General features: G+C 42.1%; 1 protein-coding gene across 3 annotated transcripts in view; it reads left to right on the top strand.

Annotated features, from left to right (window-relative positions):
* Nucleotides 1-19,882, top strand: part of LOC141100612 (uncharacterized) — a 389,264-nt gene that overhangs the window by 202,153 nt on the left and 167,229 nt on the right. For all 3 annotated transcript variants that reach the window (XM_073589206.1, XM_073589204.1, XM_073589208.1), the window contains one exon: nt 17,903-17,957. In XM_073589206.1, the coding sequence (XP_073445307.1) occupies nt 17,903-17,957 (55 nt within the window). The remainder of the gene's footprint in view (nt 1-17,902; nt 17,958-19,882) is intronic.

Raw genomic sequence — 19,882 nt, 5'->3', positions numbered from 1 at the left:
CATTCAGGCATGCGCCTCTTGTGCTCGGAGCAGGTCCTCTAAGCAGAGGCTGGCTGGGTTACGGGATCCCTTGTCGGTGGCAGACTGGCCAATGGAGGTTCGCGACAGTTTGGGTTGAACCCCGCATGCCATTCTAGCCTCTAAGGAGAGAATGAAGGCACCCGCCGACACACATTGGCGCCCCACTCCAACTTTTGCTCCTGGCGACTTAGCCATCTCTGACGCCTTCCATGTATCCCTTCTCAAACCTGTTCACATGTCCCGGTTTTCCGAGTCATCTGCTAGGACTTCAGACTTGTCTTCGGACGAGTCTGAGGTCAATGCCATTGTGGGACGCAGGGTGGTACATGGCAAAAAACTATTTCATGGATTGGAAGGCTCAGGGGGGCCTAGGAGGGGGGGTAATGTTAGGCGTCGGGTTCCTGCAGCGGCACAGCAGGAATCCAGAGCCTCACATTCTGCGGTCTCCCATTCCCCATTGACCGCAGAGGAGCTTGCTCAGCAACCCCGTCGTTCCCGACACTCTGCCCAGACCTGCTCTGTGGGTCTGGCTGTTGCTGCCACCTTTGGGCCAGCAATAGCAATGCAGGCTGTTCAGCAGCAAACCACTCCTGAGGCTAAGTCCTTCTGTTGCTCCACTGAGCATGCTCACGAGACGATCTCCCATTGGAGATTGGGAGTCACATGCCCAGGTCCTTTTCCAGATCTGATTGGTCCATCTCAGGGATCTGGAAGCTTCCGGAAGGTCCTGGCTATAAAAGGTTTACATGGCCGCTCGGCCATGCGCTAGTATTGACTCTAGTTGCTACCTGTGTGAATGATGACGGATGCATGAACTTGCAAATGACTCATTAAGATTCCCCTCCCTCTGATATTACGTGTGTGGATAGGGACTTAGTCATAGAGTCAGCGCCAGTCAGTGGCACACTACAGGCCATTGTGCATACCTCCACAGAACTAGCGTCCGACAGTGCGCCCCCTCCTGGGCATTGTCGTATAGCGGCTGTGTCAGTCGCTGCGTTGCAGTCAGCAGCACTTGTCGGCGTCCATGGTAGCGGCGCCGCACGCACGGTAGATCTAGACGGATACTGACCCTGTGTCTTGGGTCCTAGTCCTGTGACCATATACCATGCCTTCCGCTGAGACCTGTGACTCCAACAGGCTCGGTATTTGTTTATTGCTTTGGCGCCTCTGTGAATCAACAGAGTACGCCCAGCGCACACCGGGTGACGTTCAACCCGCGTGTGATATACCGCCATATTGAGTGTCTGCCATTACCTAGCAGCAGTGTAACACCTTCACGGTGGACCCCGGGCGGCGAACGCACTTTCTATTATTTATTATTTAGTGCGTTCCGCCGTCCCTAACACCGGGTGAATGGTGTCCAAATGACGGGACTTCTGGATTCAGGGAATTTGATCATGGTAAGGGCCAACAGTTCCACATGTACCAGTCTCTGGGAAGGAGGTGGGAGTCGGGCATATTCATGGAGACACCAAAAACATTCCTGTGGCCTGGGTCCAAATTGACATAAAATGTGGTTTTGTGACCCACCCAGTGGAAGTGATCAAAACCTTGTTGCATTCTATCATTGTTGGTCATGATTTTCCTCTGTTTTGGGATTTGTGGGGAAAGCGGTACAGCTTGGTAGCTCGGTTGACAACAGGTTGCAGCGATAAAAATCTTGTCAAATGCTACGACCAATGAGTTGCTACTGTTTGTATGGGTTGGCAAGAAGGATTTGGAAGCATCACTTAAAGTCAATATCCCTGAGCTGGGGGTGTCCAGGGTAGTCTTTGGAACTGTCCAATTTAGGGACTTGACTCAAGTGAAACAGATTAAACCTGGGATCAGGTGCAGGTGTTGGTGCCCACAGTGGGGAGAAAGGTCTTTGCCAAGTGGCAAGGACCCTATGAAGTTGTGGAAAGGGTTGGTGAGGGAAACTATAAAGTTCACCAACCAGGGAAAAGGAAGCCCTTATTAGGTGGGTTATATCAATTTAATAAAACCTTGGCAGGATAGGGCTCACTATTGTTTGGCAGAAGGTGCCCAGCCCTCGGTTCTGGGCAATGGGGTGGAGTGTGTTGCAAAGATGGGATGGTAGCTCTGCATGTATTGATTAGAATGCACCTGCAGTGTTTTATATGGAACCAGGAAGTGTGCTGTTGGGATCTGAGGGGGAATCAGTTTGTTGCTGACCAAAACTGAGCAAAGAGCAGTACCTCAGAGTAGAGGTAGAAAGACCTCTGTTAGTTGTGTGTGAAAAGACTTCGTATTTGTTGCTCAGTCTATGCCAGTGATGAAAAAGCAGGACTGAGATTTAAATGGGTGAGCTGTACCTTCTGTGGGACATTTATTGTTATGTCACACCTTTTTGCGGAGAAAAGACTGTTACTTTTTCTTGGAGGTTTATGGACTCAATAAACCTTCCTGTTTGCACAAGAATTTTTGTGCTTGTGTTAGCGCTGCTGACTACCAAAAGAGCTGATTCGCAAGCCACTGTATATAGATTGTAGGGAAAGTATTCACCCCCCCCCAGGCTTTTTGACAATTTTGTCACATTATAACCTGTATTTAAATATTTTTATAATCTGATTTGTGTGTGATATATCAGCACTAAATGGTCTAAGATTGTGAAGTGAGAAAAATATAATCCTAAATTAAATTTATGGGATTAAAACACTAAAAATTGATATGGGCACATGTGTTCATTCCTTTTGCTATGAAGCCTGTAAAGATTTTTGGTGCAAGCAATTACCTTCATAAGTCACATGCTTAGAGACCGGAAGTTCCCCCTATGTGCAATCTAAGCGTCACATGGTCTGTCAGTATATACACACACCTTCCCTGGAAGACCACAGAGGCTGAAACACCATTAAGCAAGAGGCATCACTAACCAAACACCATGAAGACCAAGGAGATCTCCAAACAAGTCAGGGACAAAGTTGTTGAGAAGTAGAAGTCAGAGTTGGGTTATAAAAAAACACATTCCAATCTCTGATGGTCTCTCGGAGCACCATCAAATCCATTATTATCAAATAGAAAAAACATGGTACCACAACAAACCTGCCAAGAGCGGGCTGCCCACCAAAACTCAGCTAGAGCAAGGACTGCATTAATTGGAGAAGCAGCACAGAGACCAAAGGTAACCCTGAAGGAGCTGCAGATTTCCCAAGCATAGACTAGAGTATTTGTCCATATGACCACAATAAGCCTTATACTCCACCTAGGTGGCCTTTATGGAAGAATGGGCAGAGAAAAACCTTTACTTACACACAAATTGTAAGGCTGGTTTTGAGTTTGCCAAAAGACATGTGGGAGAGTGCCAAATGTATGGAGGAAGAAGGTGTTGTGATCAGTTGAGACTAAAATTGAACTTTTTCCAGGATTTTTTGCTGACTGCTGAAGGGATTTTTAATGCAGACCAGAACCTGGACTTGGTGGTATTTATTATACTAATATCTTGGCTGTATTGATAAGTGGCAACGTAAGGACTGGTCCATGCACACCTAGCTGCATATCTTGGATTTTACCACCAATAACTATCCAAAGACAATCAGTTACTGGTACATATGATTCCTGCTGCCAAGTAGGCGAAACATACAGATGCAGAGATATCATAGTATCGTCCTTTAATGGGTTTTTATTTTTAAATCCAAACGACTATATCTGACTGTGTTTTATCAACCAATGTGGATTGATTTGTGCATTTTTTTGTAACCATCTAATATTGGCACTTAACCATTCAGCGCAGACATATTCATGTACACAATTTGACTGGTGACAAGGCAATAATCATTAGTGCATTGTGTACTTCTGTAGAAATCTCGGAACCCGGGATGCAGTGATGCGTGGGAGGCAGAGCAATGGTTAACAGGTTTAGTTACAGGGAAATACTCCTCGCAAGGAGGTGAAGGGTTAAACCGTATAAAAGGCAAAGTGAAGTACAACGGTTGAAATAACGGCAATTCGGTAACAAGCGTATCAGGAAGTCCTAACACTGCAGCTCTTGCTGCGCACTCAATAGCGCCAGCAACAGTGGGTGCGGTGTCTTTTCTAGTGGGGTCCGGCAAACGACAATACTCCGTCTTCTGGTTACAGTGGTTGATCTCCAGTACCTTCCACTGCCCATAGTCCATACACTGTAGTGGCTAAACAACGGTGAGGGCCAGTCCTGTACAAGCCCAACGTGGCTCCTTCCTTAACTATCTTAGCTGGTGAAGTCAGGTCACAAGGGTCAGGGCAACTAACTGCTGGCAACATCAGGGTGCAAGTGTCCGTCTCGTATGCGGTCCTTCTTGGGCAGCGCGCGTGCGATACTCAGTCACGTAGTGTACGGCACCTGGTTCTCTGGTCGTCACTGCACATCCCGCTCTCCCTGGTCCCCACTGTTGATGGCAGGGTCGGTGAATGTTGATTTGCGTGTCGCTGGCACTCCCAGGATGGAGCACTCCATTTGTTTGGCTGCTACAACACCCGGCTCGGCTCGGCTCTGCTGGCACGGCTCAGCTCCAATGGCATGGCTCTGCTCTGCACAGCTCTGCTCTGCTGGCACGGCTCTGCTCCACTGGCATATCTCTGCTCTGTACGGCTCTGCTCCACTGGCACTGCCCTGCTCCAGTGGCACCGCTCTGCCTGACTGCTCTGCTGGAACATCTTCTCCACTGGCACGGATCTGCTCTGCACAGCTCTCTGCAGGCGACTGGGGCTCCAAACCGGTACCGTCTGGTGGGGGAAAGCGGGTGCGCCACTCACCACTCTGTGCGCTGCTCTCTGCACTGCACTCTGCCGGCGCCAGACTGCCCTGCTTCGCGTGCTTTTTCCTCTTATGCCTCCGACTCTGCGCACCCTTTTCCAGCTCTCTCCGCCCTCCTGAGACAGCAGGAAACTCCGTCTCCTTAGGGCTTCCCCCAGGCTGCAGGGAAAGGTCCACCCCTCTCATGCAGGTACCAGCAGTTTGGTCGACCTCCTTACACTTTCTCTATATATTTTCACGTACAATAGCTAGTACTAATTGCCTTGATTATTTAAATCTATCTGTTACAGTGTGTATGGTTACCAGTATGTGATGTACTGTGTACGATTCATATAGCGTCTTGTGCTTGGGTGCGAGGAAAACACAGGAGACACAGGTGTGATTAGGAAGGACTTGTATTACTTCATACAAGTAAACAAGAGGGTTCACACAGTTTGCAGATACAAAGGCAGGAGACACAGCAGGCAAGAGTAAACTTTAAGCACAGCAGAACTTCCACAACAGGTTCATGGTCTATCTCTGTTACTTCCCTTGCAACTGTGGATTTAGCAGGCAACAGGTTTCCAGTGTCCACAAGTGTTCCAAAGTTCATCAGCAGCAGATGGCTGGAGTACCAAGTCCAAGACTTCCAGGAGCCAGGTCACAGGCTAACAGCAGACTTGATTCTGAAGCACAGATTGCTCAGCTGAGGCTTCTTAAGAGGCAAGAGGGAGAGAATCAGGGCGGGAACATGAAAACTGGAAACTCCATACTAACTGAGGGCAAGATAGCTGCAGCAAGACAGAAAGCAAAATGGCCGACTGAAAAACTGAGTTTCAAAAAACATGTCAAAAGAGACTGAGAACTTTACTCAGTATCATTAATATGCACAATATGTTTTATGATATGTACCTTTATATTCACATCAACAGCTAATACCAATTGTCTGTGCAAGGTGTGCTGAACCTGCAGTTTGGTGTGAACTGGTACTGATATTTATATTTAAGGTATATTTATTTATTTATATATCTATATATATCTATATATATATCTATATATATATATAGATATATATATATAGATATATATATATATCTCTATATATATATATAGATATATATATATATATCTATATATATATATATATAGATATATATATATATATATATATAGATTATATATATATATATATATATATCACACAGGACACAATTTAATAAATGATATGCCTATGTGAAGTCACCACACCACCAAGGGTGTTTTTGTCTCTTGCAGTTTTCTCTTATATATGTTTTTCCTCATATTAACTTGAAAGTGGAAAAGCGTGGGTATTCACATTTATTTATTTTTAAAACCTGTTTTAGTCTCAGTGATTTGAGTTGGGGAAGGAGGTTCACCTTCCAACAAGGCAAAAATCCAAGGCATACTGCTAGAGCAACACTCGAGTGGTTTAAGGGGAAACGTGTAAATGTTTTGGAGTGGCCTAGTCAAAGCCCAGACCTTAGTCCAAATCTGTGGTCAGACTTGAAGATTGCTGTTCACTAGAGAAAACCAACTATCTTGAAGGAGCTGGAGAAGTTTTGCCTTGAGGAATGGGCAAAAAACCCAGTGGCAAGGTGTGGAAAGTTCATAGAGACTTATCCACGGCGACTTGCATCTGTGAATGTCGCAAAAGGAGGCTCTACAAAGTACTGACTTTAAGGGAGTGAATAGCTATGTACACTAAAATTTTCAGTTATTTTGTCCTATTTTATTGCTTGTTTCACAATAAAAAGAAAACAAAATGTTCACAGTTGTAGGAATGTTCTTTACAGGAACTGATGCAAACCCTCAAAAAAAAAAAAAAAAAAAAAAAATAAAAAAGGTGAAATTCCAGGTTGTGAGGTAGCAAACCATGAAAAATGCCAAGGGGGGTGAATACTTTCACAAGCCACTGTATATGTATCATGTTTGATAATGGCTGAAATGGTAAACTGAATAACTTGAAAACTGCTATTAATATACTGTACATTTTTAATGTTTTTTCTTTTTCTGTAATCAGTTTATTGTCTTGGAAATTTGCTTTTTCTAGCATTGCTTAGTTATATTTAGCACACAGTTGTCATTGTTAATAGGAATTTTACCATTGTATAAAATCATGTAAATACAGATGAAAACTGGCAACTGTTTCTTCTTGCTATAAAATGTGTATTAAAAGTAGCATTGTGTTTTTTCAAGTTTATATGCTAACACTGTTACACTCTCAGTGGTAAATCCACAGCATTAACTGATCCTGGAAGCCTTTTCTATATTGGAATGGAACTGATTATAATACAATCCATTAACTGGTTTTTAAAAAAGAAAATGTATTTTCATGTAGATGTAATGAAAACTAATTCAAGGAACATAATCACAGGATTGAAGGACTTGTTCCCTTTCTTGTATTTATTGTTGCTGTGAACTGTACTCCTTTCTTTCAGTCTTTGTCCCTCAGACAGTAGACTGAAGGAGGTACTGTAAATTTAGTGATGGATTTTGAGAATCTTCCCTTATAATTCTGCTTCTGCTCAGCTTCATACACAATAAGCGAGTAAGGAGAACACACTCATTTGTATACCAGAACAGTAAGGCTTTCAATTATATCAAATCAAAACAAAGAATTGCCTTATGGCAAATTCTGCCATATGTACTTGGAAATACCCCATGTGTTTTGAACTATAATACATATGTCAGAACTCTGTCGGGTGTCCAAGGAGCAGGGACTCCTTCCCTGTCCTTAACGCTAGGGGCTCCCTAGCTTGCCCTGTTCCCCGGATAACTTCTGATGGTGAAGTCGCCGTGGCCATGTACCTTGCCTTAGATCCTGAATCTGTCCTCAGTATGTACCTTTCCCCCACGCAGGGAAGAGGGGAGTAGTAGTGTACCATAATAAACCAACCAGACTAACAAGGTAATGCAAACAGGGATAAAGGAAAATACCAATCATACAAATATGCAAACATAAACAACAGAGGTAAACACCGGGGAGTGGAGGATGAGAATAAACTGAAGTAGGAGAAGAAAGGGAATTGTCACACACTCAAAACCTAGCAACAGTCACAGATAAATCCACCAAACGACTTCTCAAATAACAACCACCAGCAAACAACCTCCATGGAGCATAAGCTAGCTCTGACAATGAGTGCTAGCCAGGATCCAGTTTATATAGGAGATAGGAGTGTCTAATAGTGCACAGTTGAGCCTTAACCCAGGAAAGCTTCCAGGAGCTCTCATCTGAACAGATTAAAACCTGCACTGGTAAAAGAAATTTACACCATTTAATATGAAGGTGAAGTGTTTCTAATCAGTGCAGAAGGAGAAATGAGATGCTGTGGTCTTCTGGCTCCTTTCTGTCTCGGTGAACCAGTGACAACATACTAAACTATAAGACACATCTGTCAGGAAAAATCCAACTTTTCCCAGTTCCAGTAAGGAACTTGCAGCTCCCTTGCACCCCCCCTTACCATCAGGTCAGCCAGGGAACTGCACCTGGTATAAATAGTCGCTGGAAAGGCTGCCTTGTCACTTACTGGCTTTCGGGCACTCTGCAGTGTTGGCGGTATGTGTATCACCAGTCCCAGGCCGGGAATACACACACAAACCTCTGATCCGTCACTGCCAGGGTTCCCAATAACAACAGGAAGCTATGCTGCCACCTGTCCCTCTTTTGATACCAAAGCCTGCAGTGGGTCAGGAACCAACCCAAGGTAATGGGATTTTGTACAGAGTACGTGTCTGTTCGATCACAGAGCAAGAAGAACAAAACTAGTAAACTTTTAAGTTTACTTCAGAAAATATCGGCAGTGTTTTCAAAAATACAAAAAGATATTACAAAAAGGAGACAAAATACAATATGTACAAACAGCTAGAAATAAAAGGGATTTAAAATATGAAACTTACTCTCTGTCACAGGTATGATGTGTCTATAAAGGAGAGGACTTACCAAAGAAATGGATCGGCAGCACAGCCTGTTGTCTAGCTGACTCTCCAGCATCTGACACCGCCCAAAATGTGCATTTCGGTTTTATTCTTTGGCCACAAACCTAGAAATTCCTCCCATGCTGACCTCACTGGTGAGCTGTGTTCAAGGGGGTACACCTCTTTTGGAAGAATATTAAAACACTTAAACGTTCCATATCTTTGGCTGGAATGCTCACAGGGTGACGATAGGCGCATTACATTTCCCCGTGCAAATTTACCATTCTTTTGAGACCAAACATGGCATGTTTGCGTGTTACTGGGGGGCGAAAACTAATTTCCCAGGTTTCTGAGGGGCCTAAAAGCCGCAAAACATTGCCATGTGTAGCTCCAATCACCCTGATCCTGGAAATATATTTTTCCTGTCTCTAGGAAATGGAAGTTATGGAATTCGACCTGAAATATTATGACTGGTAGACAAAGGACGTTTTGGAGGGAAAAATCCACACTTAGGTCTGCCAGAGCAATAAAAGTGACCATTTGGCTGAAGGGAGGGGGGGTGGATAGAATTTCACAGAGGGAGACTGAGGGGGCTGGCAGTAGTGTGAAGGGAATGCAGCAGAAACTGGGTTTTACACAAACCAATGGGGGGGAGGAGGAACTGGCAGCTCTGTATGTGTACCTAGGACAATTCGGAAATAATTCATATTTCCGTGACAACACCCAAGAAACTTTAGAAGGTATAACAGAGAGAAGGAAGGCATCTACAGTAGTGGATGAATTAGAGAGGGCCACATTCTGATAACTGGGTGACTCCTGGTGATCATTACGTCAGAACATTTCCCAAAATGGCCGGATTTGTAAGGTATTTTAGTGGCTACACAGTGGATCATACATACCATATGTTGTACAAAGATAGATAACCAGTGTCGCCTCACACAGTGTATCACCACTTTCTGCATAATCTGCTCTTTAGACTTGTCAGCAAACCCATGCCATCTCTTGTTTGATGCTGAAAGTGTTCATGGTGGGCATGTGAGTATAAGAATTGGTCCTTGGAGCAATGGAAGAAGGTGACCTGGTATGATGAATCCTGTTTTACTTTACATAATGTGGGCAGCCAAGTACCTGTGCATTACATGGAAGAGATGAAATTAGTACTGGAATAAAGCAAAACATCGAGGCAGTGTGATGCAGAGTGCCAATATTTTGATGGAAAACCTTGGGTTTGGCATTCATTTAGATGTTACACATGCCGCCACCTTAAATATTGTTACAGAACCTTATTGGGTACAGTATTCATCAATAGCTGTGGCCTTTTTCAACATAAATGTGTACTATTCATATCTAGATGATGGTTTTGGTGTTGTAGTTTTACCTATTTCCCATATATAATATATATGGCATGTCACTGACCGTTTACCCCATCCACATTTTTTTTAGTAATCTATACAAAACCAATGCAAAATATGTTGCTACTATTATTTTTATACTAATAATATAGCTTTGCTTGATCACATTGACTTATCTGGATGATTTTTGAGCAGGGCTAAGGGTACGTGCACACGCTGCGGATTCTGCTGCGGATTGATCCACGTGGATTTAGCAAAATCCGCAGGTCAAAAGACCTGCGGATTTACCTGCGGATTAACTTGCAGTTTTGCCCTGCGGTTTATCACCTCTACAATGGAGGAGATGATAAACCGCAGCGCAATCTGCAGAAAGAATTGACATGTCAATTCTTTCTGTGGATTAGAAACCGTAGCAAATCCGCGCGTAAAAATCCGCACTGTCTGCACTGCGGTTTCCATTTCCCATAGGATACTATGGTACTGTACACCGCAGCAGAAACTGCTGCGGATCCGCAGGACCAAAACCGCTGCAGATCCGCAGCGTGTGCACACATCCTAAAGGAGGTTTCTACAAGTTGTGTGGTGGTGGAAGCTGCTGTCTCAAGTTGACTCTCTGCATTGAGTGGTAGTATCTACGTTCTTTGTAGAAAGAAAACTATAAGTATGCCACAATTTTCCTGTCAAGGAACTATTATCCTTCATATTTCATTTCATTTCTTGCTCATAGAATCCCTATATACTGTACAAATGTTACCAAACATTGAAAAGGTTAACTGTAAATGAATACTCAAACAGTGCGAAACCTTCTGTAGATGTTAAATACATGAAGAACGCTGTCATCAGTTCAAGCCTGTGAACATTTCACTTGTGAGCGTCGAGGCGACATGAAGCTGGAAGTAAAGGGATGTAATACTACATGCTGAATATTTTTGTGCCTCACAGCAGGCCACCTCTGGTTACCATGGGATTCAGACCCCCACAAATTAACTCGGCACTGTTCATTTATAGCCATGCAAATAATGCGTTATCTATCTGGCAGAGGGTGAATTAAAAAAAGAAATGCTTTTCTTTTTCCATGGAGTAAAAGATATTGCAAAGCCTCTTTAGTGTCCATATGAAGTACATTTCTGAATATTTCTGAATTCCCTAAGTTATGATTTCTAAGCTTTTATTTATATTAATATACAGTACATTGTTCATAAGTCATTATGAAAACCTAAACTGTGAATGTGGACTGAAGTTCTAGACATGGATGACTATGAGAGAAGAAGAATCACATTGTTTAATACACAACGGACACGGCAGAGCAGATTAGTAACGTGCATTTTCTTCTTAGGTTAGCTCACTAATGACGCTTGCTTGTATATTACATACTTCCATCATTTATGTTAATGTACTGCAATATATTTTCTCTAGATAGAGACTTCTAATTTATTAAGCCTGTTTGTCTTTATAGATCCATATTGATAGGGTTTGTAGGCATCAAGCCAATGGCACATGCCAGGAACTCTGCTCCTACAAAATTAGCATCTCATCTCCAGTAGTTTAATTATGGAGATTAAATCAATAATCCATATTACCCAGACATGCTCACTGCATTGTACTGGACATGGTGGCATATTTTATTCTCTTCCTGCAATGGAAGGGAATAATATACAGGGTGGCCCAAAAGTAGGCATTGGAATGTTGCAACGTTGATGGAAGGCATTTTGACCACTTACAAAATTAAACCTTGGTAAACAAATGTAGCCATTTATTTATTTTACTCCTTTCATCTAGCGTCATTTCAACATTGCTTATTAGACAACCTCACTGTCCCAATTGGAGCTCACAATCGAAATTCCTTATTAGTATGTCTTTGAAATGTGGGAAGAAGCCGAAGTTCTCGGAAGAAACCCACCCTAACACGGGAAGAACATACAAATTCCTTGCAGAAGTCGTTTTTGGTTTGTTGGCCACATTGTAATTATTATTATTTATTATAGAACCATTTATTCCATGGCATTTTACATGTGAAAAGGGGTATACGTACAATAATCTTAAATAATACAAGTCTTCGACTGATACAGGAGGAGAGAGGACCCTGCCCGCGAGGGCTCACAGTCTACAAGGGCTGGGTCAAGATACAGTAGGTGAAGGTAGAAATGAACTGGAGTCTCTGGGCAATGGGGATCCAGTGAAGGGATTCACAGATCGGAGAGGCCAAGGAATAGCGGGGAGACAGGTGGATTAGTCAGGCAGCAGAGTTTAGGATAGATTGGAAGGGTGCACAAGAGTGTTAGAATGAAAGCCACAAAGCAGGAGGTTGCAGTAGTCGAGGTGGGAGATGAGGGCCTGCACTAGTGTTTTTGCAGATTCTTGATTAAGGAATGTGCAGATTCAGGAAATATTGTTGAGTTGGAGTTGGCAGGAAGTGGAAAGGACTTGGATATGTGGTTTGAATGAGAGCAGAGTCCAGGGTTTCCGCGAGGCAACGAGCTTGACACTGGGGAGAGTGAGGTGCCATTGACTTTAATGGATAGTTCTGTTGGGGGGGTTGAGTGAGATGGAGGAAAATGATGAATTCTGTTTTGTTCATATTAAGTTTTAGAAATCTAGCGGAGAAGAAGGAAGAAATAGCAGACAGACATTGTGGTATTTTGTCCTAACACAATTCCCATATACTGCTATATAGGACAATGGAAGAGATCCCAAAATAAAATAAAAATAAAAACAATTGTTATTTCATTTTCAGATAAAAATGCACAAGTTAAAAATGCAAAATGCCGTATAGGGGACACTGGAGCATTCAATGCAACTTAGTACAACCAGGAAACCACTTATGACAAATGGACAATAATATCCAAATTTAGGCAAACTGGCAAGGCATTTCTAATAATATTTGAAAAAAGCATTCTTATGAGATATATATTCATGCTCAAATGAGCTAGTTAATAATTGTGTAATGCCTCACAATCCACAATATATTCCAGTACGTAGATGCCCAGTGATGCCTAAGTATACAATATACAATGCCAATAAAAAAAAAAATATTACAAGTGGTACCAAAAATGGTAAATCCTGTGCGGAGATTAGGGACTATAAAGGAGAGACTAAAGTGTATAATAACACATAGAAAATCCTACAAAGGATAGCAATCCCAATCCACATGTGTTCACTACATTAATCAACTAGTGCCCTTTGCACTATTGTTTGGACATTAGTTGATTAATTGTGGTATTTTGGTTAATAAGGAAGTGATATCAGGTCAAGCGAGGTAGATCTGTGTGTCATAATAATAAATAATAATCTTTATTTTTATATAGCGCTAACATATTCCGCAGCGCTTTACAGTTTGCACACATTTTCATCACTGTCCCCGATGGGGCTCACAATCTAAATTCCCTATCAGTATGTCTTTGGAGTGTGGGAGGAAACCGGAGTGCCCGGCGGAAACCCACGCAAACATGGGGAGAACATACAAACTCCTTGCAGATGTTGTCCTTGGTGGGATTCGAGCTAACCACTGAGCCACCGTGCTGCCATCAGCATAGAGCCACGTTTACAGAACCTATATTGGAAACTACACCCCTTGGTGACTTCAACTACATGGGTAGTGACAATATTGGCCCCGCCACAAGTGTTTTCCAGAATAAAGGCAATAGGGCAATGTTGCAGAGTTAAAATTGCAAATATACCAGATCAATGCTCAAAACATTGCACCCAGTTTGTACTTCTGTAGTCATGCACATCATTAATTAAAGGGTTTGTGCCACGAACAAAAGTGTATTTAATCAACAGATCTTGTAATTAAAATAAACTGCTAATAGCCCCTTCTATGTACTGTGTAATGATTGTGTCCGATCGTGAAGGAACATGGTCAGATCATACCACATCTGCTTTCTAGGGGAGAATGCAAAAGAGAGTATACAAACATTACAACAGGGGACTGCAGCTGATTCTTTCTTTGAAGTAAAATATGGTTTAAAAACAGCAAAATATTTTACTCACACAAAGGTTAAACTGTGATCCCCTGCTGTCCTGTCTATATACTCTCTTTTGCTTCCTCCCAAGGCCAGTAGCTGTGGTATATCAAACAAAGTTTCTGCACGATTCGACACCGACATTACACAGTACACAGCAGGGGCACATTTATAAGATTATCTCAGCACAGGAACCTTTGTTTCAAACATATCCAATTGTGGAGTTTATTTCTATTACAAGATGTATTGATTAAAATGTACTTTTGTTCATAGCACAACCGAAAAAATAGGAATGATAGCTAACACTAGAGAAGACAGAGGAAAGATCTAGAAAGGCTTTATCAATAATCAGCAACTAATAAAATGGTATTTAATAGGGAGAAATGCAAGATTTTACATTTGGGCAAGAAAAACGAAAATTAAATCTACATGATGAGAAGAATAGAACTAAGCAACAGCAAGTGTGAGAAAGATTTGGGTATACTAATAGATCACAGGCTGCACATGAGTCAACAGTGTGATGCAACAACAAAAAAGGCAAATACAGATCTGGGATGTATTGAGAGAAGCATAGAGTCTAGATTACGTGACGTAATTATCCCCCTCTACTCCTCCTTGGTCAGGCCTCATCTGGAATACTGTATCCAGTTCTGGGCACCACATTTAAAAAAAGACATTGAAAAACTGTAGCAAATTCAGAGAAGAGCTACCAAGATGGTGAACAGACTGCAAACAATGTCCTATGAGGAACGGTTGAAGATTCTGGGAATGTTTAGATTGCAAAAAAGAAGCCTAAGAGGAGACTTGATAGCTGTCTACAAATATTTGCATGGATGTAACAGTGTAGAGGGATCTTTGTTATTCACATTTGCACATGGAAACACAAAACGCAATGGAATGAAACTGAAAGGGAGAAGATACTGATTAGATATTAGAAAAAAAAATTGACAGTGAGGGTGATCAATGAGGGGAACAGGCTGCCACTAGAGGTGGTGAGCTCTCCTTCAATGGAAGTGTTTCAAACAGATAATGGACAGACATCTGTCTGAGATGGTTTAGTGAATCCTGCATTGAGCAGGGGGTTGGACACAATGACCCTGGAGGTCCCTTCCAACTCTACCAGTCTATGATTCTATGAACCTCTTTAAGTGGGTTTATCTCGCTACGCTATTGCCAGATATTGGTATCCTGGACCCCAACAATGCACGGCTGCTGTGCTAAACATGCTGCTCATGTAAATGTAATAAAAAAACATAGTAAAGAAATGCAAATAATCTCTTTTGTTGTGTGTCAGGTGTATGCTTAATATTCCCAGTGGATGGAATTAGGATGACACAACCCACTTTTTGCTTAGAGTAGAGATTACTGTAGTTATACTTATGACTCTTTGGATCATTAGTTTGTAGACATAAGGAAACGTTTGGGTAAAACATGGGCAATGTGATGATTTTTAAAGGGGGTTTACAAGATCATTTGTCCCAAGTCTATAGACTCACTAGGAAGGTGCAGATAGCTAAAAACCTTGTTAAATGCTTAATATTCAAGGTGTTTTGGGCTAATGCAAAGGTTAATAATAGAGTTTGTTTAAAGAGAACCTGTCAGTTGCTCAAAAGAATTGAGTCAAAGTCTTTGGAGAAATCCCTGAGGTCCCCTGATTCTGCCACTCTTTTCCATATTGTGCTGTTTCTGTTTTGCACATATATTATTGTTTGTCTTTGGAGTGCCATATGTGAAATCTCTACTGCAGTTCAGCAGGATGCTTCTTTACAGTCTTTTTTTGATGGGTGCGCTTTCACCCCTTCCTCTCAGACACTCTCAATCGCAGATCGGCAACTGATCTGACGCTCTAGTAGTCTCAAATGCTGCTTTTGGGAGGGAGAGTGAAAGTGCAAACCTCCAGAGAAATTTATGAAGAAACAGTCAGTTGACATGCAAGCATAGATTTCACATACTGTGCTGCAAACCAACACAAGTAGATTTAAATTCTTTACAGTGCACCAGAGCTCTGGTTTTATGATGCTGCTTCTTTCACAAAGCCATGGAGTCAGATTAGAAAATACCTTTTGTCTACAGCCAGAGAAAAAAAGCCCCTAGTAAATGTAGCAACAATGTTACTACTCATGAAAATGAGATTTTGGATTTGGCTTTTATCCTAAGTTATGTGGCAAGGCTCGTTAGAGAGCCGATATTGACTTGTAGGATTGCTACTTCCAAATACAATTCTAGTCCTCTTCCTCTCTGAAGAGACAATTTACTTATTTCTGAGAGGAGCATTGCAAGATTTGAAAGTCTCCTCCCTTTGGCATGTCAGGCTTAACATGTCACTCTCTGCAAGGAGAAACGTTATCCCTTAGATTAGGGTCAGACGCCACTTACCCAGCCAAACCAGATCTCACACTTTGCAGTGACAAGGGGCAGTACCTCGAAACACTGTCTGTAAATTGAGATTTTGGTTTTGGCTTTTATCGTAAGTCATGTGACAAGGCCAGTTAGAGGGTCGATATTAACTTTTAGGATTGCTACTTCCTATAGGTGGCACTAGAGTTCTAGTCCTCTTCCTCTCTGAAGAGACAATTTACTTATGAAAAGGCGCTTTGTAGTTTCAGTCTACAGTCTAGAACTATCTAGTGTTCATTTCCTGGATGCAAAACAAATCCTAGGTCAAATCTTTGATTTACTAGTTGTCTACTTCAGTTTGTGATAGGATCATACCTGTGCATGTGATATATAATACCGCAATGTAATAATAGTCAATTATCTTATTGAAGTAACTACATGAAATATATTCAACCCTCCCCGAACCTGACCTCTCTGGACTTCCAGGCACTAGCACAGACATCACCCAGCGCTGGCATTAGGGCTTCGTCTGTGGTGGCTCCTGGAAGGGAAAAGGAGTGCATGAACAGGGAAAGGCAAGTGTCTGGACCTTCGAGTTGTTTATTAAGGAGAAGTCTTGATTGTGATCTGCATTTAGAGATTTAGGGTGACCAAACTAATTACATTGCTGAGTAGACAAGTAAAAAGTCAAGCTTAAACATTCTCTTCCTGACCACAAATAGGTAATCAATTGCTGAGCAAGTCTTTATGTATATGAGCTACACTGCACTGAGATTCTGCTGGTTAATCGGTCCTCGGCATTATTCACTACCTGGCATCACCCCTGTGGACTTAATTGACATCTGTGATTTATGGCTACACAAATCAGCTCAACTTTCTTGGGTTTGGCTAAAGCCCCCGTTACACATAGCGATATCGCTAGCAATATGACTGTAACGTCACTGATTTTGTGACGTAGCAGCGATATTGCTAGCGATATCGCTACATGTGATACTTACCTCCGACCGGCTCCCCCACTGCTCATCGCTGATCGCGCGAGAAGGTCCTGGATCATTTCTCGTCGGGCGCTTCCTGTGGCGCCGACGAGCAACGCGTGGACGCGGACGGGAGGACGTCAGGATCGCCGCGTCTGACAGGTAAGTAGCGACCCCCGACCCCTGCTATGTCGCTGGTGAGATCTGCCTGTATGGCAGCTCACTAGCGACCACATAGCGATACACCAGAGATCCATATCGTTGTCAGGATCGCTGGTGCACCGCTAAGTGTAACGGTACCCTAAGAAGAGCTCAAAATAACTGACAGGTTTTCCATTATCTCATTTTACAGCCAGTAATATTGCAATACAGAAGCCATAAAAGGCAAATGGTGCAAATTTTTTAATAAAACCGAGTGTAAAAAATATTTTTACTCATAAATATATGCACGCAAGTAGAAAAAAAAAAATGACCCCCGTTGGTGTCCAGGTTCTTTAACACCTGAGAAACATTATAACAGACTCATTATTTGGGATATGCTGGAAGATCCAGGACCATCTACTTAATCTGCCCCTGTTTTTAATACTTCTTTCTTTCATTGTTAAGGTTTTACCTGGGATTCTGCAGAAGCATTGTTGTATTTTACCCGACAGAAACACAGGTAAGAACATTACACGTATAAACTGAGCAATGAATATACTGCGTATGTACAGATGTGATCTGATTTGTATCATTTTATGTACTTGGCATCTTGGAAGATGTAGAGGTATTGGTTGTTGCTAACTTGGGCAATTCAGGCTTAATACGCCCAAATAACATAAAGCATATGATAAAACATTTGGAAGTATTTCTCTCAGTACTATATTAGACTAGGGTTACATCGGAGGAGTGTGTCGCGTATTAGAGACTAGAATTTAGTGGGAGACGAATGTTTGGATTGCGAAATACTTATTCCAATATAATAGCATGTCCATTGCTTGCAGTTATTTCATATTGCGGGTCACAGCCCCAGTCATTTTGTGAGTCATATAAAGCATGTGAATAAGACCGATGAATTGTTATTCAAAGAAGCTATAGTTATACTATTGTGGAGTATTACTGTTTGTCTTTTTTATATAAAATGTGCTCTTAAATATTGTGCTGAGCCATCATCCTCTGAAAGGGTAGAATGCAGAGATTAGATGGTTTGTACTAATGGTATGAAAGGTGCGTGCATTACTGCTCTACCTTTCAGGCCAGAACTTGCTTATTAACATGGTTTTACAATAAATCATATTGCCTTTTATACATTTCTTTTGTCATTTAATTTTCGATAGCAATGCTGCAGTAAATGTAGATGTGTGAAATAATTTAATTTGGTATCAATTTATGAATGCTATAAATGCATACACACAGGCAGGAACGAGTGGTAGGCAGAGGTAGGCGACTGCCTAGCGCACTACCTTGGAAGGGCGCAATTTTCCTTAATAAACTAACACAGTACTATAAACAACACCTAATTTGCTGTGGTGATGCACTGGGTGCAGGCATTGAAAAAGGTGGCTTGTTATGCAACAGGAAAGGAATGCTGGCTGCATAGTGAGTGTTTATCTGTAATGTTAGGGGGCCCAGCACATGGGTTTGAAAAGTTTAGGACGCATAGTATGACCTGCAATGTGTTTTGTGCTTTTACCAATGTCCACTTCTTACTCTGGGAACTTCAGCTGTGTTAGATCATAGTGTACAGGGCGAAGGAGGAGCAAGAAAGCATTACAGGACCAGGAAGGTGTTAAAACTACTGTCTGTGCTGTGTCCCCCTCAGCAGTGGTTTTTGCAGCCCTACGTCAGCTGCTCTATCATTTTTGTCGCTGACCTTCTCCATGTTTCTCTTGAGATGGGAGAATGACCTATATGTAATATGTGTGGCATAAAAAGACGTGTGTGCGAGTTGTATATTTAAAAGTTTGTGTATGTATATATGTATGTGTCTGTGCAGGGGCGGACACAGACTGTAGTGGGCCCCTGTGCAAGAAATTTTTCGGGCCCCCCCAACCCTTCATAGGGCAACAAAGTTATTTGTTATTTGTTGTTATCTAATATTGAGGCTATGCAGGGCTGGATATAATATCTGTATAGAACATAATGTAACCCCCCATAGAATATAATGCAGTCCCCCCCATATAGTATAATGCAGCCCCTCCATAGAATATATGGCAACCCCCTCATAGGATATAATGCAGCCCCTTAAATAGTATAATGTAGCCCCTCCATAGAATACAATGTAGCCCTCCTCATATAGTATAATGCAGCCCCCATAGAATATAATAAATATAATACAGCCCCCCTATAGAATATAATGTAGCCCCAAATAGAATATAATACAGCCCACCTCCCCATAGAATATAATGTAGCCCCCATATTATATAACACAGCCTCCCCTTATAGAATATAATGTAAAATGTACCCCCCATGGTATATAACAGCCGCATAGTATATAGCCCAGCACCACATGGTATACAGCCCACCATGGTATATAGCCCACCATGGTATAATACAGCCCAGCATGGTATATAGCCCCCCAGAATGGTATAATACAGCCCAGCATGG

This window comes from Dendrobates tinctorius, unplaced genomic scaffold (genome assembly GCF_039654945.1).
Source record: "Dendrobates tinctorius isolate UK_male_01 unplaced genomic scaffold, ASM3965494v1 ptg000107l, whole genome shotgun sequence".
In the NCBI taxonomy this organism is placed as follows: domain Eukaryota; kingdom Metazoa; phylum Chordata; class Amphibia; order Anura; family Dendrobatidae; genus Dendrobates; species Dendrobates tinctorius.
The sequence above is the reverse complement of the archived record's forward strand: the minus strand, read 5'-3'. Positions and strand labels throughout refer to the sequence as shown.